The sequence below is a fragment of the Macaca fascicularis genome, chromosome 10 (assembly GCF_037993035.2).
Source record: "Macaca fascicularis isolate 582-1 chromosome 10, T2T-MFA8v1.1".
NCBI classification, from domain to species: domain Eukaryota; kingdom Metazoa; phylum Chordata; class Mammalia; order Primates; family Cercopithecidae; genus Macaca; species Macaca fascicularis.
Genome location: NC_088384.1, coordinates 10,252,510 through 10,278,057, shown reverse-complemented (window position 1 = coordinate 10,278,057; position 25,548 = coordinate 10,252,510). Strand labels below are relative to the sequence as shown.

Below are 25,548 nucleotides of genomic sequence, written 5' to 3'. Positions count from 1 at the left end.
CAGGAGATCGAGACCATCCTGGGTAACACGGTGAAACCCCGTCTCTACTAAAAAATACAAAAAAAAAACTAGCCGGGCGAGGTGGCGGGCGCCTGTAGTCCCGGCTACTCGGGAGGCTGAGGCAGGAGAATGGCGGGAACCCGGGAGGCGGAGCTTGCAGTGAGCTGAGATCCGGCCACAGCACTCCAGCCTGGGTGACAGAGCGAGACTCCATCTCAAAAAAAAAAAAAAAAAAAAAAAAAAAAAATTTAAAAATTGGCTGGGTGCAGTGGCTCACGCCTGTAATCCCAGCACTCTGGGAGGCCGAGGCAGGCGGATCACGAGATCAGGAGATTGAGACCATCCTGGCTAACACGGTGAAACCCCATCTCTAGTAAAAAATACAAAAAATTAGCCAGGCATGGTGGTGGGTGCCTGTAGTCCCAGCTACTCAGGAGGCTGAGGCAGGAGAATGGCGTGAACCTGGGAGGCGGAGCTTGCAGTGAGCCGAGATTGCGCCACTGTACTCCAGCCTGGGCGACAGAGCGAGACTCTGTCTCAAAAAAAAAAAGTTCAAAAATTAGCTGGGCGTGGTGGCATGTGCCTGTAATCCCAGCTACTTGGGAGGCCGAGACTAGAGAATCACATGAATGTCGGAGGCGGAAGTTGTAGTGAGCTGAGATCACACCATTGCACTCCAGCCTGGGTGACTGAGCAAGACTCCATCTCCAAAAAAAAAAAAAAAAACAAAAAACAAACCTTGGGGCTGGGCGCGATGGCTCAAGCCTGTAATCCCAGCACTTTGGGAGGCCAAGACGGGCGGATCACGAGGTCAGGAGATCGAGACCATCCTGGCTAACACAGTGAAACCCCGTCTCTACTAAAAAAATACAAAAAACTAGCCGGGCGAGGTGGTGGGCGCCTGTAGTCCCAGCTACTTGGGAGGCTGAGGCAGGAGAATGGCGTAAACCCAGGAGGCGGAGCTTGCAGTGAGCTGAGATCCGGCCACTGCACTCCAGCCTGGGCGACAGAGCAAGACTCTGTCTCAACAACAACAAAAAAAAAACGTTGGGTGTGGTGGCTCACTCCTGTAATCCCAGCACTTTGGGAGGCCAAGGCAGGCGGATTGCCTGAGCTCAGGAGTTTGAAACCAGCCTGAACAACATGGCGAAACCTCATCTCTACTAAAAATACAAAAGGCTGGGTGCGGTGGCTCACGCCTGTAATCCCAGCACTTTGGGAGGCTGAGGCAGATGGATCACCTAAGGTAGGGAGTTCGAGACCAGCCTGACAAACATGGAGAAACCCCGTCTCTACTAAAAATACAAACATTAGCCAGGCGTGGTGTTGCATGCCTGTAATCCCAGCTGCTCAGGAGGCTGAGGCAGGAGATTTGCTTGAACCCAGGAGGCGGAGGTTTCAGTGAGCCAAGATCGCACCATTGCACTCTAGCCTGGCCAACAAGAGCAAAACTCCATCTCAAAATAAATAAATAAATAAAAATACAAAACAAAAATGCAAAAAATTAGTTAGTCAGGTGTGGTGACGGGCTCCTGTAATTCCAGCTACTCGGGAGGCTGAGGCAGGAGAATTGCTTAAACCCGGGGGGTAGAGGTTGCAGTGAGCCAAGATCGTGCCACTGCACTCCAACCTGGGCAACAGAGCGAGACTCTGTCTCAAAACAAACAAACAAATAAAAAAAACACTTACAAAGCACTTCCTGTGTGCCAGGCCCTATTCTAAGCTTTTCACACATAGCAGGTCATTTCATCCTGATAGCTTTCCCCAGCAGTGAGTGAAGCAGGCCCAGAGTGGATGGGGAACTTTGCCTAGGCTGTCCAGCCTGCTCAGGCCCAGCTTCCCTCCAGCAGGAAGGCAGTGGGATCCCACCTGGGCTGCATCCCCTTCTCTGCTTCCTGGGGGACCTGGGGCTACCATGGGAGACGAGAGCCTGGGGACCCAGGGAGAGGGCACTTTTGTCTTTGAACTGCAAGCCATCTGTGGTGCTGCATGGGGGCTTGGTATGACCCTTGCCGCCTTCACCAGGGTGAGGACCCCACCCCGTGGCAGGTGGAAGCCAAGACTCAAAGGTTCCCTCCCTGCCCTTCACCACCCCTCCCTAGAGGGGTAGCTGTGGCACTCCACTGATCCCATGCCCCCACCTCCTGGCCCATCCAGCCCCTTGCTGGGCACCACAGGGGTGAGGACCCAGCACGTGTGAGGGCTGTTTTTTTTTTTTTGAGATGGAGTTTCGCTCTTGTTGCCCAGGCTGGAGTGCAATGGCATGATCTTGGCTCACCACAACCTCTGCCTCCCGGGTTCAAGTGATTCTCCTGCCTCAGCCTCCCTAGTAGCTGGGATTACAGACATGTGCCACCACGCCCGGCTAATTTTGTATTTTTAGTAGAGACGGGGTTTCTCCATATTGGTCAGGCTGGTCTTGAACTCCCGACCTCAGGTGATCTGCCCGCCTCAGCCTCCCAAAGTGCTGGGATTACAGACATGAACCACCGCGCCCAGCTGCATGTGAGGGCTTTAATCTACCCTGGCACTCTAAGTGCTCCTGGGTGCTGGGTCAACAGCGTAGTCACGTGGGGAGGGGCTGGTCCTGGGTGCCAGGATCGGGGCCTTCCCAGCCACAGAGCCATTGTGGCCCTCTTCCCACAGGGAACTTCTAATGGATTGGGGTCCATAGATGACATCGAAACAGGTAATGTCCCTGATATGAGGGAACAAGTGGAAATTGAGGCCCCAGGTTGGGGGGCACTCAGCCCCCCACCCCTGATGTCCCCTAGAGGTCAGGGGAGTCAAGTCCTCTCCCCATCCCAGCCCTGTAGACGAGAGGGCCTTTGAGGGGTTCCCCACCCTGATACTCCCTGAGGCATGGGAGAAAACAGTGGGTTGAGAGCCACAGACCTGCTCAGGGAGGGGAGGGCATCTCTAGCCTGGCAGAGGGGGGCGCTGCCTCTTAGCTGGGTGCAACAGTTCCATGGCCTTCACTCCAGGCTGCCTGCACATCCCCGCCTCTTCCAAAGCCCTTTCCCCTCCTCTTCCTCATTGGCTTCCAGAAAAGGTTGCCTTTTTAAGAGTGTCCCCTGGAGAGGGCGTTGCTTACCCCAGAGGAAGGAGGCAGCAATAGTGGACATTCAGGCATTGAGCCTGGGCCAAGGGTTGACATCATAGGACTGAGGGCCCCTCCCAGCTCTGGGGCTGTGGCCTTCCTTGACCACCCCCTGAGCATCTGCCAGTGGGATCAGCCGATGGGGAAGGCAGGGCTCCTGGGAAGAGCTGAAGGAAGAAGGGAAGGTATTGGGTGAGCGTCGTGGGGCCCAGGATGCCTCCTCCACCCCCACCAAGCAGTGCTCCCCTTCATCTCTTGCCCACCCCACCGCAGACTGCTATGTGGACCCTCGAGCCTCCCCAGCCCTCCTCCCCTCCACGCCCACGATGCCCCTATTCCCTCATGTTCTGGACCTGCTGGCCCCGCTGGACAGCAGCAGGACCCTCCCCAGCACCGACAGCCTGGATGACTTCTCAGATGGGGACGTCTTTGGCCCAGAGCTGGACACCCTCCTGGACTCGCTGGTGAGCCACACCGCCCTCCTTGTGCTCCCCTGAGTCCCTCTCCCCACTGTGTCTCCACTGTCCCAGGGGTGGAGGGAAGGTCCCCATGCTCATGTCATGTGTCTCAGGAGGAGGCCTCAGTAGGGACAGAAATGAAGCTGCAGACTGGGCACGGTGGCTCATGCCTGTAATCCCAGCACCTTGGGAGGCCAAGACAGGCGGATCACTTCAGGTCAGGAATTCGAGACCAGCCTGGCCAACATGGTGAAACCCCGTCTCCACTAAAAATACAAAAATTAGCCGGGCATGGTGGCGCATGCCTCTGGTCTCAGATCCTCAGGAGGCTGAGGCCGGAGAATCGCTTGAACCCGGGAGGCGGAGGTTGCAGTGAGCCAAGATCACGCCACTGCACTCCAGTCTGTGCAATGGAGCAAGACTCCGTCTCAAAAAAAAAAGAAAAAAAATGAAGCTCCAGAATGTCTGGCCAGAAAGGACCATAGTGAGCACTGCTCCCCCGTGGGACAGGCTGAAGCCAGGGGACAGGGTGCAGGTCTCCTTGCTTCCCCAAGTGCCTGATGCTGCCCAGGCCTGGGCAGTCCTGTTTTCCTCTGACCCCTCCCTCTGTCCCTGCCTCGTAGTCTCTGGTCCAGGGTGGCCTGTCTGGCAGCGGCGTGCCTAGTGAGTTGCCCCAGCTGATACCCGTGTTCCCCGGCGGGACCCCACTGCTACCACCTGTGGTGGGTGGCTCCATCCCTGTCTCCAGCCCACTGCCCCCCGCCTCCTTCGGCTTGGTCATGGACCCCTCCAAGAAGCTGGCCGCCTCTGTGCTGGATGCCCTCGATTCCCCGGGCCCCACGCTAGACCCCCTGGACCTGCTGCCGTACTCGGAGACCCGACTGGATGCGCTGGACAGCTTTGGGTCGACACGAGGCTCCCTGGACAAACCTGACTGCTTCGTGGGTAAGGCCATAGGCGGGCACGCCCAGCCCCCCTGCACAGACTGCACAGTGCTGTGGCCTCTGGTCCCTGGAGAGTGGAGCTGAGTTGCAGATCTGTTTGTCCCCATTACCCCTCAGCAATCCCGGGCCATGCCTCTGCGCTGCTGTCTGCAGTGCTCAGCACAGTGTGGGGCTGGGCCTGAGGGGCGGGTGTCTTCTTCAAGATCAAGCAGAGGAGAGCTACGACAGTCCAGGCCTCTAGACTCCCAGTCTGGTGCTCCCTGCCCAGCCTCCCAGGACCCTGGGTCACCAGGCTGGTGAGATCCCATGGGATGATCCTGAGGCTGGGGGCGGGGCACAAGGTCATGGCCTCCCACAGCACCATTCTGGGCTGGGTGCCAGGGACCCAGGGAGGAAGCCGGGTTGTCTGGGCCCTGGTGGGGCTAGCTTTCGGCAGTCGGACACAGCCCAGGGCACTCGACTGAGAGGACTTAACGGGACAGTGGGGGCATGGAGGGGATTCGCTCAGCCTCAGGGCCAAAGGAGGCTTCCTGGAGGAAGTGATCTTGAAGGAAAAGCTCTTGAAGGCGGGGTCTTGAAGGAAAAGTTCAAGTTCTCTGCCTGCCAGGCAGAGGAAGCAGGGGCACTATCCTGGCACAGCATGGCGCGGGGCTGGCTGAGAAGCAGAGCAGCTGGGGTGGGGGCCTTGGTCTCCAAGGACCTGGGAGCAAGCTAAGGAACTTGGGCTTTCTCCTAGGGGCAGCAGGAAGCTCTGGCAAGTTTAAGCAAGGAGTGGACACACGGGCTGGGAGGCGTCTTTGCCCCAGGGTAGTGGAGAGGAGAGGATAGAGTCAGAGGTTCAGCGGGAGTGGGAGAGGACGTGTGGCCTGGAGGCTTCTCTGAGTTAGCGACACATAAGGGGAAGCCCTAGGAAGGCCCCTCACGCCTCAGAGGCAGAGCCACTGACCCTATGTCTTCTCCCTGCCCAGAGGAGACCAACTCACAGGACCACCGTCCCCCTAGCGGTGCTCAGAAACCAGCCCCCTCGGTGAGTGACTGGAGTGGGGATCCAGGCCTCTCATTCCCTGCTGGGGGTTGTGGGTTCTAGAGTCGGGGAATGAGCCGTCTGCACAGGGTAAGGTGCTGCATTCCCCATGGCGGGGCACCCCCACAGTGGATGGATCAAAGATGGTTACCTCGTGTCCTTCCTCACCAAGCCATGTGCTGGGCAGGCACACAGAGGGCACCATTGCCCTTGTCTGGTGGAAGAATTCAAGTCTCAGAGGGTGAAGTGACTTCCCCAGGGTTAGTAGCATCCCTGGTCTCCAGACTCAGCCAGGTCCTGAGTTTAAAAGAGCATCTCGCCTGGGTGTGGTGGCTCACGCCTGTAATCCTAGCACTTTGGGAGGCTGAGACGGGCAGATCACAAGGTCAGGAGATAGAGACCATCCTGGCTAATACAAAAAATACAAAAAATTAGCCAGGCGTGGTGGTGGGCACCTGTAGTCCCAGCTACTCGGGAGGCTGAGGTGGGAGAATGGTGTGAACCCAGGAGGCAGAGCTTGCAGTGAACCAAGATTGCACCACTGCATTCCAGCCTGGGCGACAGAACAAGACTCCATCTCAAAAAATAAAATAAATAAATAAATAAATAAACAAATAAATAAATAAATAAAAGAGCATCTGATGAAGGGCTGGGCGTGGTGGCTCACGCCTATAATCCCAGCACTTTGGGAGGCCGAAGCAGGCGGATCACGAGGTCAGGAGTTCGAGACCAGTCTGGCCAATATTGTGAAACCCTGTGTCTATTAAAAATATAAAAATTAACTGGGTGTGGTGGTGGACACCTGTAATCCCAGCTACTCAGGAGGCTGAGGCAGGAAAATTGCTTGAACCTGGGAGGTAGAGGTTGCAGTGAGCCGAGAGCATGCCATTGCACTCCAGCCTGGGCAACAAGAGCAAAACTCCATCTCAAAAAAAAAAAAGGGCATTTGATGAGGATGCTGCACTCTGACCTACACTAGCTGTGTGGTCCTGGTGAAGTTCCCTAACCTCTCTGAGTCTTGCCTTCCTCCCCATCTGCTGATGACTTGGGGGATTGGCGGAGGGCATGAGCACAGGCTGCAATCACGGCCCCTCCCATTTCTATGCTTTCACATTCAGCTTGCCTTCAAAGAAAGGCTCAGAGCCAAGACCCAGGTCACCCACTAGCCTGGGGGCTTCCCAAGGTGGTCCTGATATTCTAGACTCTTGGACCACATTACAAAGCGCTCTCCTGGCTGGGAGGGTGGAGCAAGAGGAGGGGTCCTGGGTGGTGGTTTTGCTCTTGGGTAGGAGGGGGGTCATAGGGCACTCCCCCCTTCTGGTGCCCAGGCTGGCCCTAGTGGCCTCAGCCATCATCCAGTGCCCACAGTGGCCTCCTTCCTCCTGTCACAGCCAGAGCCCTGCATGCCCAACACTGCCTTGCTCATCAAGAACCCCTTGGCTGCCACCCACGAGTTCAAGCAGGCCTGCCAGCTCTGCTACCCCAAGACAGGTAACATTTCACCTGCAGACTCCACCCCTCTGCCCAGAGAACTGGGAATCTCAGGAACATGGGATCCCAGATCAAAAGAATCCCAGTGTCTCAGTTGGAGATAAGTGCCAGAAAACAGAAGGCCCTCTGGGGCAAAAAAAGGAAAGGGGCAGGAGTTTGGGGTCTGTCCCTGCCAGGCACTGTCTTCACAGTTCTTGCTAGAGAAACACTAACATGGTCAGACTCACTAGAGAGTGAGGGCGGTGGTAGAAAGGGGATGGGTAGGCCGGGCATGGTGGCTCACATCTGTAATCCCAGCACTTTGTGAGGCCGAGGTAGGCGGATCACTTGAGGTCAGGAGTTTGAGATCAGCCTGGCCACCATGGCGAAACCCTGTCTCTACTGAGAATACAAAAAGTAGCCAGGCTTGATGGTGCTCGCCTATAGTCCCAGCTACTCGGGAGGCTGAGGCAGAAGAATTGCTCAAACCCGGAAGGTGGAGGTTGCAGTGAGCTGAGATCACACTACTGCACTCCAGCCTGCGTAACTGAGCGAGACTCTGTCTCAAAAAAAAGGGGGGGTGTGTCAAGAATGGGCTCCTTGGAGGGCTTTACTCCAGCATGGCCCCCCGGTCTCCAGGGAGCAAGTAGCCAGGAAGGGTGTGCTGGGAGCTGGTGGGAGGCCCTCAGAGGGGAGGTAGATATATAAGGAGGGGGCCAATACCTACCAATCGCATGGGCTTGCCAGCCATCACCCTTCAATTCTGCTTCCGGAATTACCATGTGTGTCCACCCTGCCCATAGGCCCCCGGGCTGGCGACTACACCTACCGTGAGGGCCTTGAGCACAAGTGCAAGCGGGACATCCTGCTCGGCCGGCTCCGGAGCTCGGAGGACCAGACCTGGAAGCGGATCCGGCCTCGGCCCACCAAGACCAGCTTTGTGGGCTCCTACTACCTGTGCAAAGGTGGGTGGGCTGCAGCGGGGCCGGCAGCACAGCTGGGGCTCAGCCCCTCCACCCCCAGCCGCCTCTCTGCTCCCCATCACCGGTACACAGAACCGGGGTGGGCCTCACAGCCGCATGGGAGGAGAACGCTGGGGCCTAGGCTCCTGGGACCCATGCGGGAGGAATTCTGCATCACAATGAGCGTCTCTTGCCCTGAGCAGCTTCCAGAGGCAGGCGGGACACATTTGGGACATTTGGCCGGACCCGGAGCCCCTCACTGGCCTGTGCTCTGGAGTGGCAGGGGCCTACATGACTCACAGGGAGCTGGCTTCTCTTACCACTGTAGGGCCCTGAGGGGCTGCGGGGCGGTGTGCCCAGCAGCCACAGGAAGCATTTAGGACTGGCGCATGGTAAGGGCTCCGTCCACCTGAGCTCTCTGTCGCTCTTCTGTTGTCACTGTCCTCATTTCTGGCTCACATCAGCCTGGTTGGTATTTAATGGACATCCGTCATGTCCCTGACTTGCTTCTTTCTGGTCCCAGCCAAGCGCCTTGGTCCCGCTGTACGGCAATGTGTGAATAGCCACGAATCGTTAAGCTCTTCCCAGTGTAGCCCTTTCATTCCGTCAGCTTGCAGCCTCACAGCTCTGGAGGAGGAAACGGAGGCTTTGAGAGCGCACCCACGGCTCTGCCTCTCCCCCGACCTGGCCCCTAGCTGTGGCCTGCCCAGGCCTCCTAAACTCGCTCCTCGTCCTCCCAGCAGCCGGGCTGGTCTAAGGACATGTCACTCTTGGGTTGAAGCCTCCATCAGCCACTGCCCGTTGCCAGTGGGATGAAGTCCAAATTCTGCAACAAGGCCTACACGTGCCCGCATCCACCCCCTCACCCCTCTGCTCTAACCATTCCCCAAATGCACTGACCCTCCCTGATTCCGTCACACACGCTGCGCCCTTTGAGCCTGGTCGTCCTCTGCTCCTCCTCCAAGCACCGCCTGAATCTTGGGAAGCCCTTCTCTGCGGTGCTTCCCCGTGTAATCACCCCCACTCCCACCCAGGGATCTGCCCCACTCCTCCAGGTCTGTGGCCTGTTTGTCCTGTACGCCAAGAGCCTGGCAGAGGGATGAGACAAGGCAGACTTAGAGTGGGAGGAGGAGAAAGAAAAACAGGTCCCACCCCCAGGAAATGGCAGATCTCCAGGTTCTGAGCCACCTTTCCTCTCTCCAGATGGCCCAGCCCCCGGAAATTTTGTTTTGTTTTGTTTTTGTTTTATGAGACAGGGTCTTGCTCTGTTGCTCCGGCTAAAGTGAGTGGTGCTATTATACCTCACTGCAGCTTCAACCTCCTGGGCTTAAGTCTCTTCTCACCTCAACCTCCTGAGTAGCTGAGACTGCAGGCACATGCCACCACACCCAGCTTATTCTTTAATTTTTAATTGTTTTGTAGAGATGGGATCTTTGGCCGGGTGCGGTGGCTCAAGCCTGTAATCCCAGCACTTTGGGAGGCCGAGACGGGTGGATCACGAGGTCAGGAGATCGAGACCATCCTGGCTAACATGGTGAAACCCCATCTCTACTAAAAAATACAAAAAACTAGCCGGGCGAGGTGGCGGGCGCCTGTAGTCCCAGCTACTTGGGAGGCTGAGGCAGGAGAATGGCGTAAACCCGGGAGGTGGAGCTTGCAGTGAGCTGAGATCCGGCCACTGCACTCCAGCCTGGGCGACAGAGCGAGACTCCGTCTCAAAAAAAAAAAAAAAAAAAAAGAGATGGGGTCTTAATTTGTTGCCTAGGCTGGTCTTGAACTCCTTGCCTCAAGCAATTCTCCTGTCTCAGCCTCCCAAAGTCCTAGGATTACAGGCATGAGCCACTGTGCCCAGCACCCCCACCAGCTTTATGTATTATCTCACTTGATTCCAACAACCCATTCTCCTCCATTCATGGCAAAGACAGCTGAGGCTTGGGGAGTAATGCGGAATCCTAGCCCAATTCTGTCTGACGCCAGAGTACATGCTCTTCACCATGCCATGTTATTTTCCTGGTGAATAATTGTTTTTAAATCCCTTGTATTTGCCAGGCACAGTGGCTCACGCCTGTAATCCCAGCACTTTGGGAGGCTGAGATGGGCGGATCACCTGAGGTCAGGAGTTTGAGACCAGCCTGACCAACATGGAGAAACTCTGTCTCTATTAAAAATACAAAATTAGCCGGGCATGGTGGTACGTGCCTGTAATCCCAGCTACTCGGAGGCTGAGGCAGGAGAATCACCTGAACCCGGGAGGTGGAGGTTGCGGTGAGCCAAGATCATGCCATTGCACTCAGCCTGGGCAACAAGAGCGAAACTCCATCTCAAAAAAAAAAAAAAACAAAAACCAAATCCCTTATATTTATTTAGAGACTTGTCTACTTCTTCAAAAGCAGTCCTGTGGGGTGAGTGGGGCAGGAGTGATTACTGTACTCTGCAGGTGTGGAGTGCAGAACGGGGCAGGAGTGATTACTGTACTCTGCAGGTGTGGAGTGCAGAACGGGGCCTGGTGTTTGGAAAGGAATTTCCAGCTCTGCCAAGTCCTGGCAGCAGGGGGTGCAGCAGCCGCTGCGTCACCTGTGTTGGGGTACAGAAGGGGGTCTGGTATTTGGAAAGGATTTTCCAGCTCTGCCAAGTCCTGGCCGGGGGTGCAGCAGCCGCTGCGTCACCTGTGTTGGGGTGGAGCCAAGCCCTGCCTGGCTCATGGGGCTAGAGCCCGCAGGCCGCAGCAGGGTGGCGAGGGTGCTGCGGGCTTCTGTCCCCGCCTGGCGGAACGTGTGTCCTGTTGCCTCTTTACAGACATGATTAACAAGCAGGACTGTAAGTACGGGGATAACTGCACCTTCGCCTACCATCAGGAGGAGATCGACGTGTGGACCGAGGAGCGGAAGGGCACCCTCAACCGCGACCTGCTCTTCGACCCGCTGGGGGGTGTTAAGCGTGGCAGCCTCACCATCGCCAAGCTCCTGAAGGAGCACCAGGGCATCTTCACCTTCCTCTGCGAGGTACCGCCCGCCCACCCACTGCCACCCCATAGGCCATGGCACAGACAGGGCCGGGGATGCTCCCTGGCACGGACCACCATAGGAGGTCAGCCCTGGAACCAGTAGGCTGTGGAGGCCTGGCTTTAGAACCAGTAGGTCCTGGAGGGTCAGTAAGTCAGGGCCCTAGGATCCTGTCTGGCTAGAGGCCAAATCTGATCCAGCCCCCTCATTTTGCAGAGGCAGAAACTGAGGCTGGAAAGAAAAATCATAACTCTTAACGCCTGCTCTTTCCTGACAGCCGGTCACAGGCCAGGCTTGGCATGTGGTTGTTTCTGTTTCTCATTCCCAGCCTGGTGCAGCGGCGCACGCCTGTAATCCCAGCACTTTGGGAGGCTGAGGCGGGCAGATCAATTGAGGTCAGGAGTTTGAGACCAGCCTGGCCAACATGGTGAAACCCTGTCTCTACTAAAAATACAAAAATTAGCTGGGCGTTGTGGTGCATGCCTGTAGTCCCAGCTAGTTGGGAGGCTGAAGCAGGAGAATCACTTGAACCTGGGAGGCAAAGGTTGCAGTGAGCCAAGATCACGCAACTACACTTGAGACTCCATCTTATAAAAAAGTTAAAAATTATCTGGGCTTGGTGGCATGCGCCTCTGGTCCCAGTTCCTCAGGAGGCTAAGGTGGGAGGATTGCTTGAGTCCAGGAGGTAGAGGCTACAGTGAGCCAAGATCAAGCCACTGCACTCCAACCTGGGTGACAGAGTGAGACCCTATTCAAGAAAAAAAAAGAAGTCATTTCCATTGTCACGGCAGTGCTGGCAGGCAGATATCCCCATTTTACAGATGTTGAGGCTGAGATTCAGGGTAGCGAGGAGCTGCCCTCAGCCACATGGACAGTGCCGTGCAGAACTGAACTTCAAACCCAGGCATTCTGCCCCTGGAGTCATGCCCACCTCCCAGCACCAGCTGCCGCTAGTGGTCCCCACAGCCAGGCCCCCAGGACACAGGCAGGTTGAGGGCCTGTCCAGGGCTTCCCCTTCATCCCTTGTTGTGGGTATGATGTATTTGGCACTGCTCAGCGATTCCAAGTGCCGTGTCCACGGCCCCACATCTCAGGCCTCCCCCACATGCCTTCCCTCGGCCCTGCTGGCTTCAGTGGCCATTGCACTTCCTGCCTATAGCTGGCTGTGCCCTCCCCACAGGGCACTGTCCTGTGTTTCTGGGCTTGGAGCCTCTCAGCTGCACTGTGATCCCAGCAGCGCCACTGAGCTGCTGTTAATTCTCTCCCCAAAGCTGTCCCTGAAAACCCCACTTGGCCTCCGGAGTGAACTTGGCCCCTGCCTCCCCACCCAGTCATAGCATGTTGAGGGCAGGGGCAGTGGCACGTCTGTGTCCGCAGAGCAAGGGCTCCAGGTCCGGGTTGCTGGCAGGGTTTGCTGTGGCTCAGTCCAACCCTCATCCCTGGCACTACCAGCCCTTCCCCCAACTCTTTGAGGTCGGGACTTGTGCCAACCCCCTACGGGGAGCATTGGCCTGGGAATCATAGTTCATAGCCAGGTGATCGCCTATAGTTCATAAAGCACTTGCCATTCCTTTTTATATATATTTTTTTGACGTGAAGTAACCCCCTGCCCCAGGCATTGGGAGTGGTGGGATCAGAGAGAGGGAGGAGGGCGAGGAAGGGAGCCAAGGCCCAGGTCACCTGTGAGCTGGAACCAGAGAGACAAGGCCACAGCCCCAGGGATTCCCTTCCTCGCTCCTCTGACCCAGGGCAAGGCTTGCAGGGACCCAGCTGTCCTTCCCCAGGTAGCTATGCGGGATCCCAGCTCACCCCCTTCTCAGGTGGCCATGCCAGGTCCCAGCCCTTCCCCTCCCTGGGCAGATCTGCTTTGACAGTAAACCCCGGATCATCAGCAAAGGCACCAAGGACTCTCCGTCTGTCTGCTCCAACCTGGCTGCCAAGCACAGCTTCTACAACAACAAGTGAGTGGGACGCTCAGCCCAGGCTGGGGCCTGGGGGCTACTGGAGAGTCAGCTCAGATGGCTGAGGAAAGACTGAACTGAAAGAGTGGACCTAGGGTTCAAGGAAAGGAGCAGAATTTGGGAATCAAATCCAGCCTCCACCTGGAAAGGATGCGAATCACATTTATCGAACATCTACTATATTCCAAGCATTGTCTTGGGTGTATTAATTATCTTAGTAGTCCTATGAGGAGGAATTACTGGCCCTGTTGAACAGAAGAAAAAGCTGAGGCTTGGAAGTAGCTTACTCAGCTGACAGCGAGCAGGGGGCCCCGTCTCTGACTCTAGCCCAGCACCCTCCAATGTCAGGACATCAGCATCAGGCAGTGAGGGGAGGCCTGGGTGAGGTCTGGCGCCACCCCTTTCTTCCTCTTGTTCCCCTTGGTTCTGCCTCAGTGTGCATATGGAGCCCAGACCCTGCAGTCAGACAGACCTGGGTCCAATTCCTGGGCCAGTCCTGTCTTACATCCAAGCCTGGGTTTCCTCATCTGTAAAGTTGACGATGCTCTAGGCTCCTGAGGCTGCAGTGAGGGTAATTAAGACTCCTGGCCCGGAGGACATGCTTGGTTAGTGTTCCTCAGGGTGCAGGACCAGCCCTGTAGAATCAAGTTGGAAACCTGAGGGTGGTGTCCTCTGCTTGCTGGCAGCTCCAGCTTTGAATCCTGAGGGGAGGGACAGAAGTAAAGCAGCGCTGGGACCCAGGCCCAGGGATGCCTGAGCATAGGAGCCCCGTTTCTGCCCTCCTGTGTCATCCATGGCCTGGACTTGGTACATAGATCAGGGGGTGCCCAGGGAGAGCCTGGCACTGGGAAGGTGGCCCTACCAGGAGAGAAGGTCAGAGGGGCTGCGGACTGCATCGTGCCCCTCCCACCTGCCCGCTAGGTGCCTGGTGCACATCGTCCGCTCCACCTCCCTCAAGTACTCCAAGATCCGCCAGTTCCAGGAGCACTTCCAGTTCGACGTGTGCCGCCACGAGGTGCGCTACGGCTGCCTGCGGGAGGACAGCTGCCACTTCGCCCACAGCTTCATTGAGCTCAAGGTCTGGCTGCTGCAGCAGTACTCAGGTGAGGGGCAGGCGGTGAAGGTGGAGGGCGGGTGTCTCAGGTGAGGGGCAGGCGGTGCAGGTGGAGGGCGGGTGACTCAGGTGAGGGGCAGGCGGTGAAGGTGGAGGGCGGGTGACTCAGGTGAGGGGCAGGCGGTGCACGTGAAGGGAGCGCAGGACTGACTGGGGGTTACAGGCCAGGGCCCCCTGGTTGCTGGAGGGGACTTCGGGAGGGTTCAGGGGAGGTGGCTGCGGGGTGGGCTCTCTGGAGGAGCTGGTGAGTCCCAGGCACCACAGAGGAGAGAAGCTCTGCTCTCAGGACACTTCCAGGCTCGGAGATCTGGGTTTTTCCCCTCGCAGGCACCGTCCAGGGAGCACGGAGAGGGGAGGGAGTCACCTGGGCTCCTGCAGCGATGCCTCTGCTTGCTCCCTTGGGGGTCGCCAGCAAGTCCCTGCTCCTCACTGAGCCTCCAGTGCTCATCTGGGAAACGGGGAGCCCACCTCTACCTCGCAGAGCTGCTGCCGGGACTAGAAGGTGTTCTCCCACTCACCCATCCGGGATTCACTGAGCACCTTCTCTTGTCAGGGCATTCAGCCATGGTCTAGTCGAGGCCCTCAGTTTCAGAGAACCTACATTTATAATTGGAGGCCAGACAGACAATATAGAAACAGGTGACTAAACCCTGTATTCCATCTGTTCTAGGATGCACATTTACCCCCACTGCCTGTCATCATTTAATTAGCAGCATTTTGTGGGGCGGGGGTATAGAATATGGTACTCAGCGTCTGCTTAGAGTTGAGGAAATGCAGTGGTAGAATTTCAGGTATGCCTCAGCATTATGAGGAAGATAAAGCTGAGCAATGGGACGGAGACAGACATGGGGATGGGAGTGTTTTGGGTAAGGTGGCTGGGAAGGCCTCTCGGAGGAGGCGACTTTTGACCAGGGAAGTGCAGGGAGTGCATTCCAGGAAGAGAGACCAGACTGAGGCTCTGAGGCAGAAGCAAGCTCCACACAGAAAGGATTTTCCCTGGGGGTGGAGCAGCTTAGTCAGTAGAGGCGGAATGAAGCCTGAGAGGTTGGAGAGGCCTGAGCATATAGGAGTCTCTAGGCCTTAAACAGGAACAATTGGGATTGTTCTAAATATGATTTACAGTGTCTGGAGGAGGGTTTTAAGTGGGTGGAGTTGTATGATCTGATCAGTACTTTGCAAAAGTCGCTCTGGCTGCTGGGTAGAGACCGAGGAGCAAGGGCAGAAGCCGGGAGATCGGGGAGGGTGGTTCAGGCCAGGGTGGTGATGTGGGAGGTGGGAGAAGCAGTTCGATTCTGGGTGTATTTTGAGGGTGGAGCCAGCAAGATTTGTTGATGGACCAGATATGAAGTATGAGACAAAGGAGAGTGTCAAGGTCGACTCCAAGATCAGAGCAACAAGAAGAAGGGGGCTACTATGTTCTAAGAGGGAGAAGGCTGTAAGAGGAGCGGCTCAGGCTCAATGTGGAATGTGGGAAGTCTGAGCTGCCTGGTGGACTTCACGTGGAGATGTTGGAGGCAGCGGATGTGGGGGTCTGAAGTTCACAGGAAAGGTCTGGCCTGTAGATACATACTTGTGGATCATCAGCAAGAAACTGGATGTCAAGTGCAGCGTCTTGCCCCAAGTAAACACCGATGATGATTGGCTGTCGTGGAGCAGGGGCCATAGGTCAAGGTGGGAGGCCACATCCGTTGTGGGAAAGACGTGAGAAAGATGGAGAGCGTTGGGAAGAGGGCAGGCTCATGGAAGAGCTGGGAGCTGGATCTCCAAGGTCGGGCTCAGTGGCAACAGTCTGAGGCTGGTGGGGAGACAGACTGGGGGGTCCATGCCACCAGGCTGGGGTATTTGCCCTTTGGGGACTGGCAGTAAAAAGCCAAGGTACCATGGCAAGCTGGTGAGCCAGGCTGGGCAGGCATGGAGCCCTAAGTGCCAGGGAGGCCAGGGGCTGCCAAGCAGGCACTAGGCTTGCAGCCCCACTGAGGGAGATGGGGGTCAGGGAAGGGTGCTGAGTCACCGGCCCAGGAGACAGGGTCACTGGCATGGCATGGGAGCAGGGGACTCCCCACCACAGTACAGAGCCAATATCCTTCTACTGCGTTTTCCCACTCTTGGCTGCATTTAATTCTTTCACTCCCAGTGAGGCTTGAGAAGGTCTTCGTTCCCATTTTGCAGATGGACAGTGATTCCTTTGCACCCCACATCTTACTGTGACTGGGCTAACTGGGAATAGGGCTCCTCCAGTTGAGCCTCGGGGGGCCCTGGCACCTCGTGGACCCCCCGCCTCCCTCCTTGCTGAGCACCTTGAAAGATGCCTGTGTCTGCCCCCACCCTCCCCAGGCATGACTCATGAAGACATCGTTCAGGAGTCTAAGAAGTACTGGCAGCAGATGGAGGCGCACGCGGGGAAGGCCAGCAGCAGCATGGTAAGGCCTTCTGATACTATGCCATTATTCAGATTTTGTGAATTGTCCCCAAATCCAGGGTAATGTACCACATTCAGCTGTTGGTGTCTCATTTTATTTTATTTATTTTGAGACAGGGTCTTGCTCTGTCACCCAGCCCGGAGTGCAGTGATATGATCATGGCTCACTACAGCCTCGACCTTCTGGTGATCCTCCTGCCACAGCCTCCTGAGTAGCTGGGATTACAGGCATGCACCACCACACCCGGCTGATTTGTCTATTTTTTAAGACCATGGGGCTGGGGATGTGGGGCTTGCCATCTTGCCCAGGCTTATCTGAAACTCCTGGGCTCAAGCAATCCTCCCACCTTGGCCTCCCCAAGTGCAACGATTACAGGCATGAGCCTTGTTGTGTCTCTTTTTCGTCTCCCTTAATGAAGAAACAGTTCTTTAGTCTTTGCCTTGTGTCACATTGACATTTTTGAAGAGCCAGATGTTTTGTAAAAGGTCCATCCCTCTGGGCTCGTGTGAGTTTCCTCATTCCACAGAGCTGATGTCGTGTTCTCAGCTCACACATCAGGGGATGCATCATCTCAGTGTGTCCCTTCACTGGTGACAATCTAATTAAACTTCTGTAACTTGATTCAAGGTGCCTCCATTGTAAACATTCTCTATTGTAAAATTAGAGCTTTCCTCTTTGTAAGTAAGACTGTATTTTCAGGGATCATTTCTATAATTTGTAATTAATAAATGTCTTCGGGCCGGGCGCGGTGGCTCAAGCCTGTAATCCCAGCACTTTGGGAGGCCGGGTCGGGCGGATCACGAGGTCAGGAGATCGAGACCATCCTGGCTAACACAGTGAAACCCTGTCTCTACTAAAAAAAATACAAAAAAATAGCCGGGCGAGGTGGCGGGCACCTGTAGTCCCAGCTACTCGGGAGGCTGAGGCAGAAGAATGGCGAAAACCCGGGAGGCGGAGCTTGCAGTGAGCTGAGATCCGGCCACTGCACTCCAGCCCGGGCGGCAGAGCGAGACTCCGTCTCAAAAAAAATAAATAAATAAAATAAATTAAATAAATAAATAAATAAATAAATAAATGTCTTCGGAGGCCAGGCGCAGTGGCTCACACCTGTAATCCCACCAGCCTTTGGGAGGCTGAGGCGGGCGGATTACGAGGTCAGGAGTTCGAGACCAGCGTGTCCAAAGTAGTGAAATCCCATCTGTACTAAAAATACAAAAAATTAGCCGGGCGTGTTGGTGCGCGCCTGTAATCCCAGCTACTTGGGAGGCTGAGGCAGGAGAATTGCTTGAACCAAGGAGGCAGAGGTTGCAGTGAGTTGAAATTGTGCCATTGACCTCCAGCCTGGGTGACAGAGTGAGACTGTGTCTCAAAAAAAAATGAAAAAAAAGGGGCCGGACGCGGTGGCTCACACCTATAATCCCAGCACTTTGGGAGGCCGAGGCGGGCGGATCACAAGGTCAAGAGATCAAGACCATCCTGGCTAACACGGTGAAACCCCATCTCTACTAAAAGTACAAAAAATTAGCGGGGCGTGGTGGCGGGTACCTGTAGTCCCAGCTACTCTGGAGGCTGAGGCAAGAGAATGGCACGAACCTGGGAGGTGGAGCTGGCAGTGAGCCGAGATCACGCCGCTGCACTCTAACCTGGGTGACAGAGCGAGACTCCATCTGAAAAAAAAAAAAAAAGACTTCAGGAGAAATACGCCGAGACCTTGTAAATATCCCAGTACTGCTCAGGCTGACACCACTGATTGTGGTATCCCCTCCCATCCCTCCTGATCTTCGCCATGGTCCTGAAGATGGGAGCCATGGGATTGTGGCATTTGCAGATAGAGAAGCTGAGGCTGAGAGATTGTTAGTGACTTGCCCAGGGGCACACTGAGTGGGGCAATTCCCAGGTTCTCTGACATCCTGTCCGGGGCTCACTCTTCTCCCTCTCCACCTTCAGCATTCTCATCCATCACTCCCAGATGGGGATCAGAACCCTGACCCTCCCATCTCCTGGGGTGGGTGTGAGGCTCACAGGAGCCAACCTAAGCTGCCCTGTGCTCACATCGTCCCCAGGTGGTGGGATCACTGTAACGTAGATGACAGTGGAGGGCCCTGGGGCTCAGAGGGCTGGGCCCAGCGCCCAGGAGACAGTAAGTGTGAGATGAAGCCTCCATGCCATCCACACGTGAGCACTGACCCTTTCATCCACGTGAGGCCACCCGCTGATTAACTTGGGGGAAGGCTGGGCCCCTGGACCACTCAGGAGGCTGACCAGGGTGTGACAGGGAGCAGGGCAGGCTGCCTGGGGGTCCCTGGGCCAGGCTGGCTGGCAGGGCTGCCCACCACCTCGAGCATTCCCTTGCTCCCTGACCTCTTTGTTCCTGGTCCTCTTCTCTTTTTCTCCCCTCTTCCTGGTCCCTGCTGCCCTCCATCAGTCTCCCGTGCAGTCCTCTTTTCCCCTCCCCGTCTGTTTCTTTTTCCTTCTGGCCAGGAGCTGGCAGGGAAGCAGTGAGGGGCTGATGGCACCTTTCAAAGAGAGAACACTAGCTGGGTGTGGTAGTGCACATGCAGCCCAGCTACGCAGGAGGCTGTGGCAGAAGGATCCCTTGAGGCCGGGAGTTTGAGATGAGCCTGGGCAACATAGTGAGACCCCTCTTGCCACTTGCTATGGCAAGAGCTGGTGAGACTATGCAGTCATGAACATGGGCACGGGGTCTGGCTTTGAGGGAAGAGCTCAGGACTGCAGTGGCTGTCATTAGTGCCATGGCTAAGCCACCATACCCTCGGTGCCCCCTTTATCCCGCCTGGGAAATGGTAATAATGCCTTCCTGTCACGCTTCTTGTGAGAATCGAGGGGAACACCCAGAAATCAGTAGCCACATGGGTCCACTTCTTGCCTGCTCTAGTGCAGGCCGTCCCACTCATAAAGGCTTGACCTCACCTTATTACCGGGGTCATACGTGTGTTATCCTGGGGCTGAGCAGCCCGCGAGCTGTCCAGCGCCAGGCCAGGGGTCAGTCAGCAATGAGGACAGCTCCTTCCTGCTCCAGGGCAGGCCATGGGCAGGGCAGTGCTGGGGACACAGGGGAGTAGGCCACAGCTCCTGCGGGGGAGTTCCTGTGGCAGGAGGATCACGCCCAGCAGCCTGGAAGAGCAAGGGGTGACCCTGCACCCAAGGATCCTGGGAAGACCGGGAGGCTCAAGGTTACACGAGGGAGGAGGGACAGCTGGTGCATTCACAGAGCGGCAGGCTGGCCAGTGTAGCCAGCTGAGGGGGTTCGAGGTGGCAGGAGACAAGGCGGAGCGAGCACTTTTCCCACCTCTGGCTCTCAGCCCTGTCCCAGGGGTGCAGAAGAGCAGGCCAAAGGCTGGGACATAGGGCAGAGAAGGAACGTGGTAGGTGGGGCCTTAGAGACCAGCAAGGCCTTGCCCTGGAGGGAGGGCCAGAGACCAGGGCCACCCAGATGCCTGTCCCACCGCCTAAGGCTGACTCCTGCCACCACCACCCCACCCCCACCGGGGTGGCTTCCCATCTCCCGGACCCCCCACTCTACAGGTTCGGCACTCATAGTCGGGTGAGTCGGTCAACAGGAGCAGTTTAGAGACTGTGGGAGCTCACCGAATGGACAGCTGCAGCTTAGGAGAGCTCCAGGGCCGGCTTCCCACAGGAGATGCGCTTGAGCTGAGTTTTGAAGGAATTTCTAGAACAGGCTGGATGAAGAATGGAGGAAGGGCAGTGAGAACAGCCTGTGCAAAGGCAGGGAGTGTAGCAGAACGGAGCTTTGCCCTGGGAAATGCAGCTTCCACCCAGCAGGCCTCCCAGGGAGTTGGACGAGGCAGGGACCAGCCACAGAGGGTGGAAAGGGGAGCCCCGTTCCAGACCTGGCTCCCCTGAGAAGCCCTTGGGCCTGCCGTTGGGAGGTCACTGCCTGCCAGGAAGACCCTGGAGCAGACCAGCTTATTCCACGGCTCTCCAGGAGGCTACCTGTGTGAAGACCCAGGGCCTCAGGCCTGGTGCCTGCAGCTTCACCAACCCCCCTCCCCATCCCCCGACAGGGTGCCCCGAGGACACATGGGCCCAGCACCTTTGACCTGCAAATGAAGTTTGTATGTGGCCAGTGCTGGAGGAACGGGCAGGTGGTGGAGCCTGACAAGGACCTCAAGTACTGCAGTGCCAAGGCCCGGCACTGGTGAGTGGGATGCCAGGTGGGGGCTCAGGTGGGATGGGGCCACCCGACCACCACAGGTGTGGAGGCCAACTGAGAGAGGCCAGGGCTCTCCACAGAGGTCACACAGCACGCAGGCTGTGCCCTGACCTCTCCCCAACCCTGCTCTGTCCTGCAGCTGGACCAAGGAGCGGCGGGTCCTTCTGGTGATGTCCAAGGCCAAGAGGAAGTGGGTGTCAGTGAGGCCCCTGCCGTCCATTCGCAACTTCCCACAGCAATACGATGTGAGTGCTGGGACGGGGGGCTGGGGGGCCCCGAGGAGGCAGCGATGCTTTCCAGCGGGACTCAGAGGCTCTCCCCATGCCCACCCCGCAGCTCTGCATCCATGCACAGAACGGCCGCAAGTGCCAATATGTGGGGAACTGCTCCTTCGCACACAGCCCGGAGGAGAGGGACATGTGGACCTTCATGAAGGAGAACAAGAGTGAGTGGGCAGACGGGGTGGGCGGGCCCTCCCCCGGTGTCTCTTCGGTGCTGAAAGTCTCAACTCACCAGCGGGCCCAAGAGCGTCTGCTGCACCCCCTTTTGCTGCCTGGGCCCTTCTCCGCCAACCCTAGGCCGGGCCCTGTCTGAGGCCAGGCCCTGAAGCCAAGCAGCCCATCAGCAGGACTTGGGATGCTCATGGCTCCCAAATCAAGTGGGGACCATGGGGCAGAACGGATGGAGAAGCCCCTCAGCAGGTGCCCTGTCTCCCTGCCCCTGCCCAGTCCTGGACATGCAGCAGACCTATGACATGTGGCTGAAAAAACACAACCCAGGGAAGCCTGGGGAAGGGACCCCCATCAGTTCTCGGGAAGGGGAGAAGCAGATCCAGATGCCCACAGACTACGCAGACATCATGGTAATGCCCCTGCCCTGCATGCTCGGGGCTGTGCTCGGGGCTGTGGTTTGGGCTGTGCTCGGGGCTGTGCTCGGGGCTGTGCTCGGGGCTGTGGTCTGAGCCTCACCTGGGAGGGGCAGCCTGGAAGGCCCAGCTGGCCAGCGCTCAGCCTCTCGAGGGAGGTGGTCCGGGCAGAGGTGTGGGGGAGCAGGCACCCACGATGGCTGTGCCCCCAGATGGGCTACCACTGCTGGCTCTGCGGCAAGAACAGCAACAGCAAGAAGCAGTGGCAGCAGCACATCCAGTCTGAGAAGCACAAGGAGAAGGTCTTCACGTCCGACAGTGACGCCAGCGGCTGGGCCTTCCGCTTCCCCATGGGCGAGTTCCGGCTCTGCGACAGGTGCTCCTGGGAGAGCAGGGCCTGGTGGGACATGGGGTGGCCCGAGGAGATGGAGTCTGTGGCCAGCTCTGGCTCGTCTTGGCCTGGAGGTGGTGTGCAGAGGGTGGTGAGGCTTGGCTGTGACTGCAGTCTTGGGGGTGGTGGGGAAGGGTGGATTGGAGGTTTGGGCTCAGACCTATCCAGACCTCTAATTTGCAGCTGTGGGGCAGATCCCAGAGGGGGTCAAGACACCCAGGTTCTCCCTGAGCTGGGACCCAGCTGCCCAGGGAGAGGCTTGTCTTCGGGGAGGTCAAGTGGCTGGCCTCAGACTGACAGCCCGGGGTGGGAAGGGCACAGAGCTCGGGTAGTGAGCCTCCTGCCACCCACAGGCTCCAGAAGGGCAAAGCCTGCCCAGATGGGGACAAGTGCCGCTGCGCCCATGGACAGGAGGAGCTCAACGAGTGGCTGGATCGGCGCGAGGTGCTGAAGCAGAAGCTGGCCAAGGCTCGCAAGGACATGCTCCTGTGCCCACGGGATGACGACTTTGGCAAATACAACTTCCTGCTGCAAGAGGATGGGGACCCTGCCGGTGCCACCCCAGAAGCCCCTGCTGCTGCTGCTGCCGCCACCACCACCGGGGAGTAGGGCCAGGTGTTGGCCATGGGCGAAGTCCTGGGGTCAGGGGTGGGGTGGGGCCAGAAGGCCTGATAGAAGGGTCAGGGCAGGCCAGCGGGGGTGGGGGGCCGCCCTCATCAGGCAGCCCCCAGCCCCCTAAGGCCCCGTCCATCTTCTCCCCACCTCCGCCCCGGTGTGCGTACCCAGGCGCACATGCTGCAGCCCCCGGAGGCCCCGCTGAAACCTGGGCAGCCCTTCCCCCACCCCATGGCTCTCCTGGTTGAGGAGGGAGGGGCCTGGCTGACCCCTCCAGCTTCAGCCTCCAGCTTTAACTTATGTCTGCTCCTAATGGGGGCCCAAAGCTCAGGGCTGGGGAGCCTGGGGTCCCCACTTGAATCTGCAGCAGGAGCGTCCTTCGCCCTGGCCGGTCCTCATCCCACCCCCTCCCCCTGGGGGCAAATCAGGACACAACAGAGGGCGGAGGCCCCATTAGCTTTAAAATGTAGCCCCAGGATGGAGCTGGGAACACTGTACTGGTCACTTACCCTCTGGGGCCTCAGCTTTCAGCTTCCCCTCGGGAAGGCTGGGAGGAGCGGGGCTGGAGGATCTTTGGAGCTTAAGGAGTTCCCGGCCTTTCTCTGATGCCACCACCTGAACCCTACTCCCTCGTGGGCCAGTGAAAATAGACTGTAGGTCCTCAGAGCCTTCAGAGATGATCCAGCCCAAACCCCATTTTGCAGAGAGGAAAACTGAGGCCTAGAAGGGAGGAGTGGTCCGCCCAGGGTCCCAGCACAAGGCAGAGCTGGGATGAAAACAGGGCTCAAAAGACTCAGGGCCAATTATTGGCCAAGCCCACGGTCCCCTCAGCAGGGATGTGACGGTCTCTGAATCGGTGTGCAGCTGGGGTCCCAGGCAGCGCTGCCTGGGGGCTGGGGAAGGGAGGCCCAGAGGAGGGCTGGCCATGTGAGCACCCCATGAAGGGACTGCCCCCTCCCAAGGATGGTCTCTTTGGGTGCAGCAGCAGAGGTTGCCTCCCGACATGCACTCTGGGAAAGGTGGCAGAGGGCAGGACACCATGAGCTCAGGATCTGTGTGGGAGGTGGGAAGGGTGAGGGTCTGGAGAATATGGAGAAAAGGGAGGCTTGACCCCGGGCACCATGGGCCACTCCAGGATGGGACACGGCCCCTCTTTCTTGGGGACCCAGTATGTCCTCTCCTCTAGACCCAGACATACATTTATAACCGTCTGTCCTAGCCCCTCCCTAATCCCTGGCCCTACCAGCTGTCTGGGACTCCAGCGGACCCGCAGCCCCTGCCCCCACTCACCAAGGCCTCCCTCGTCCCTCTCGTCTGACATGTCTGTGTGCACCCCCCTCCTCTCCACCCCACCCTCCACGGGCAGATCCACCCTCCCCTGGTTCCCGAGACATTCCAGAATGCCCCACACCATTGGCACAGGAGTGGGGCAGCCCCGGAAGGAACCAGGGATTAGGCTGTAGGGGGGTGAGAAGGAGAGAAGGGACCACCCCACTCTTCTCAAGCAAGGATTGCCAGCGCTCGCTGACGCAGTGATGGGCTGCCCAGGGCTGAAGGGGCCACTGTTCCTCCCACCGCCACTGCCCAACCTTTCCTGATAATTGTGGCATGCACTCTTTCCTCTTCCCTGCCCCACCCCCTGCCCCCAGCAGGCCAGCACTGCACAGTTTGGGTGCTGGTGGTGTGGCTGTAGAGGAGGGGAGACCACACCCAAGGTGGGGGCTGTGGCTGTGTGTGGCCGTGATGTCGATGATACTTGTTTTCCCTGATCCGTGGTGTTGCAGTCTGTTGTCACCAGCCTTGTTTCTAGTGTGTATATATGTCGCCCCCGTGATGCATATATACACAGGTATTAAATATATCGCTCTATATAATATTATATATGTGTGTGGTATCCAAGGAGTCACTTTTATGAGGGCTAAAGATAAAGAATTTGGCCAGAAAATGCAGCCATCCTTGTGTGATTAGGAGGGTTTCAGGGGCCATCGGGCCATTTGCAAGGTGACAGGGACTGGAGCTATGGCTCAGAGGTGATTCGGGCAGCCAGGGGCAGGAGCCACCCTCCCCAGGCCCAGCTCTGCTAGCGTCCCAGACCAGCCCCATCGATTGCGGAGAGTGGGAGTGCTCAGGGAAAGGAGGTGATTTGTGTTTGTCTCCCCGCTGAAAGGAACAGGATTCAAGTCCAGAGTTTTCATCTTCAGCCTGTGATCTGTCCAGGGACCCTTGGGATCTGGGGCTCCCTGGCCTGGCCAGAGCTGGAGCCCCCACAGGGTAAGGAAGAGAGGGTGGGAGGCAGAGTATGATGGGGAGGAGGGACAAGAAGGCCCTTTTAATGATGAGGGTAACTATTGCTGTTGTGAGCCTCCTAGGGCCCCTGGCTGGGAGGCTCAGAGGGCTGAGTCTGGGACCTGTGTTCCCCGGCAGGCAGGGACAAGGTGGCATGGCAAGCATGGGGGCGGGGTGGGTGGGGAGGGATGCTGCATTTCTCAGCTGGGCAGCCATCAATTTAATGGTCCTTTAAAATGTCTGTGTATTAAAAATTTAAGAATACCACACTTTAATATTAAATATTCATAAGGTCTAGTATCTTGATAATAATGTAGATGTTTTAATAACAATTTTTGTCCTTCTTAAAATAAAATGAAAGAAACTTGCTTCTTTTAGCCTTTGTTCTAGAAAATAAACTTGTGCACTTTGACCTCTGTCCCCGAGGTGTCGCTCCTGTTCCTCCCCACCTGGCACTTATATCCAGGGGCCTTAGCTGCTCTGTCCTCATGGGACAGTCCTGGCCCGTGCTAGCTACTCTGAGGAACGCTAAGCATTCCCCGGGGTGAGGGGCAGGTCTGTGGCCCTGTGTATACACGGAGGCCAGCTGACCCCGGCTCCGGCAGCATCTCACTGGCAACGACATGCTGCCACTTGCCACCCTTCCCTGGCTCATCCGCAGCTTGCCTGCTTTCAGCCTTCCACGTGGGGCTGCCAGTGGTGCCCACACTTCCCTACACTTATGCTGCAGTGTGCCCAGCT

The 25,548-nt window shown here is 57.3% G+C and overlaps 1 protein-coding gene and 1 long non-coding RNA gene across 11 annotated transcripts in view; one reads left to right on the top strand and one right to left on the bottom strand.

Annotated features, from left to right (window-relative positions):
- ZC3H7B (zinc finger CCCH-type containing 7B) overlaps window positions 1-25,175 on the top strand; it is a 62,038-nt gene extending 36,863 nt beyond the window's left edge. For 5 of the 10 annotated variants that reach the window (XM_045363547.3, XM_045363548.3, XM_045363546.3 and 2 more), the window contains 16 exons: window positions 2,647-2,689; window positions 3,374-3,564; window positions 4,182-4,503; window positions 5,471-5,529; window positions 6,918-7,017; window positions 7,800-7,961; window positions 10,755-10,960; window positions 12,821-12,921; window positions 13,843-14,024; window positions 16,370-16,455; window positions 20,502-20,635; window positions 20,790-20,895; window positions 20,987-21,095; window positions 21,379-21,512; window positions 21,728-21,891; window positions 22,260-25,175. In XM_045363547.3, coding sequence (XP_045219482.1) covers window positions 2,647-2,689; window positions 3,374-3,564; window positions 4,182-4,503; window positions 5,471-5,529; window positions 6,918-7,017; window positions 7,800-7,961; window positions 10,755-10,960; window positions 12,821-12,921; window positions 13,843-14,024; window positions 16,370-16,455; window positions 20,502-20,635; window positions 20,790-20,895; window positions 20,987-21,095; window positions 21,379-21,512; window positions 21,728-21,891; window positions 22,260-22,515 — 2,355 coding nt within the window. In that variant the 3' untranslated portion in view covers window positions 22,516-25,175. Of the gene's footprint in view, window positions 1-2,646; window positions 2,690-3,373; window positions 3,565-4,181; window positions 4,504-5,470; window positions 5,530-6,917; window positions 7,018-7,799; window positions 7,962-10,754; window positions 10,961-11,288; window positions 11,420-12,820; window positions 12,922-13,842; window positions 14,025-16,369; window positions 16,456-20,501; window positions 20,636-20,789; window positions 20,896-20,986; window positions 21,096-21,378; window positions 21,513-21,727; window positions 21,892-22,259 lie in introns of those variants that run through there. The other 5 variants (XM_074003670.1, XM_074003669.1, XM_074003671.1 and 2 more) reach the window with 3 other exon arrangements.
- LOC123567186 (uncharacterized) lies at window positions 17,990-20,461 on the bottom strand. The gene is made up of 4 exons (XR_012418701.1): window positions 20,328-20,461; window positions 20,065-20,156; window positions 18,817-19,590; window positions 17,990-18,122 (listed from the first exon to the last, which is right to left on the bottom strand). It is a non-coding gene; the product is annotated as an uncharacterized lncRNA (long non-coding RNA).
- Window positions 25,176-25,548: the final 373 nt, after the last annotated feature.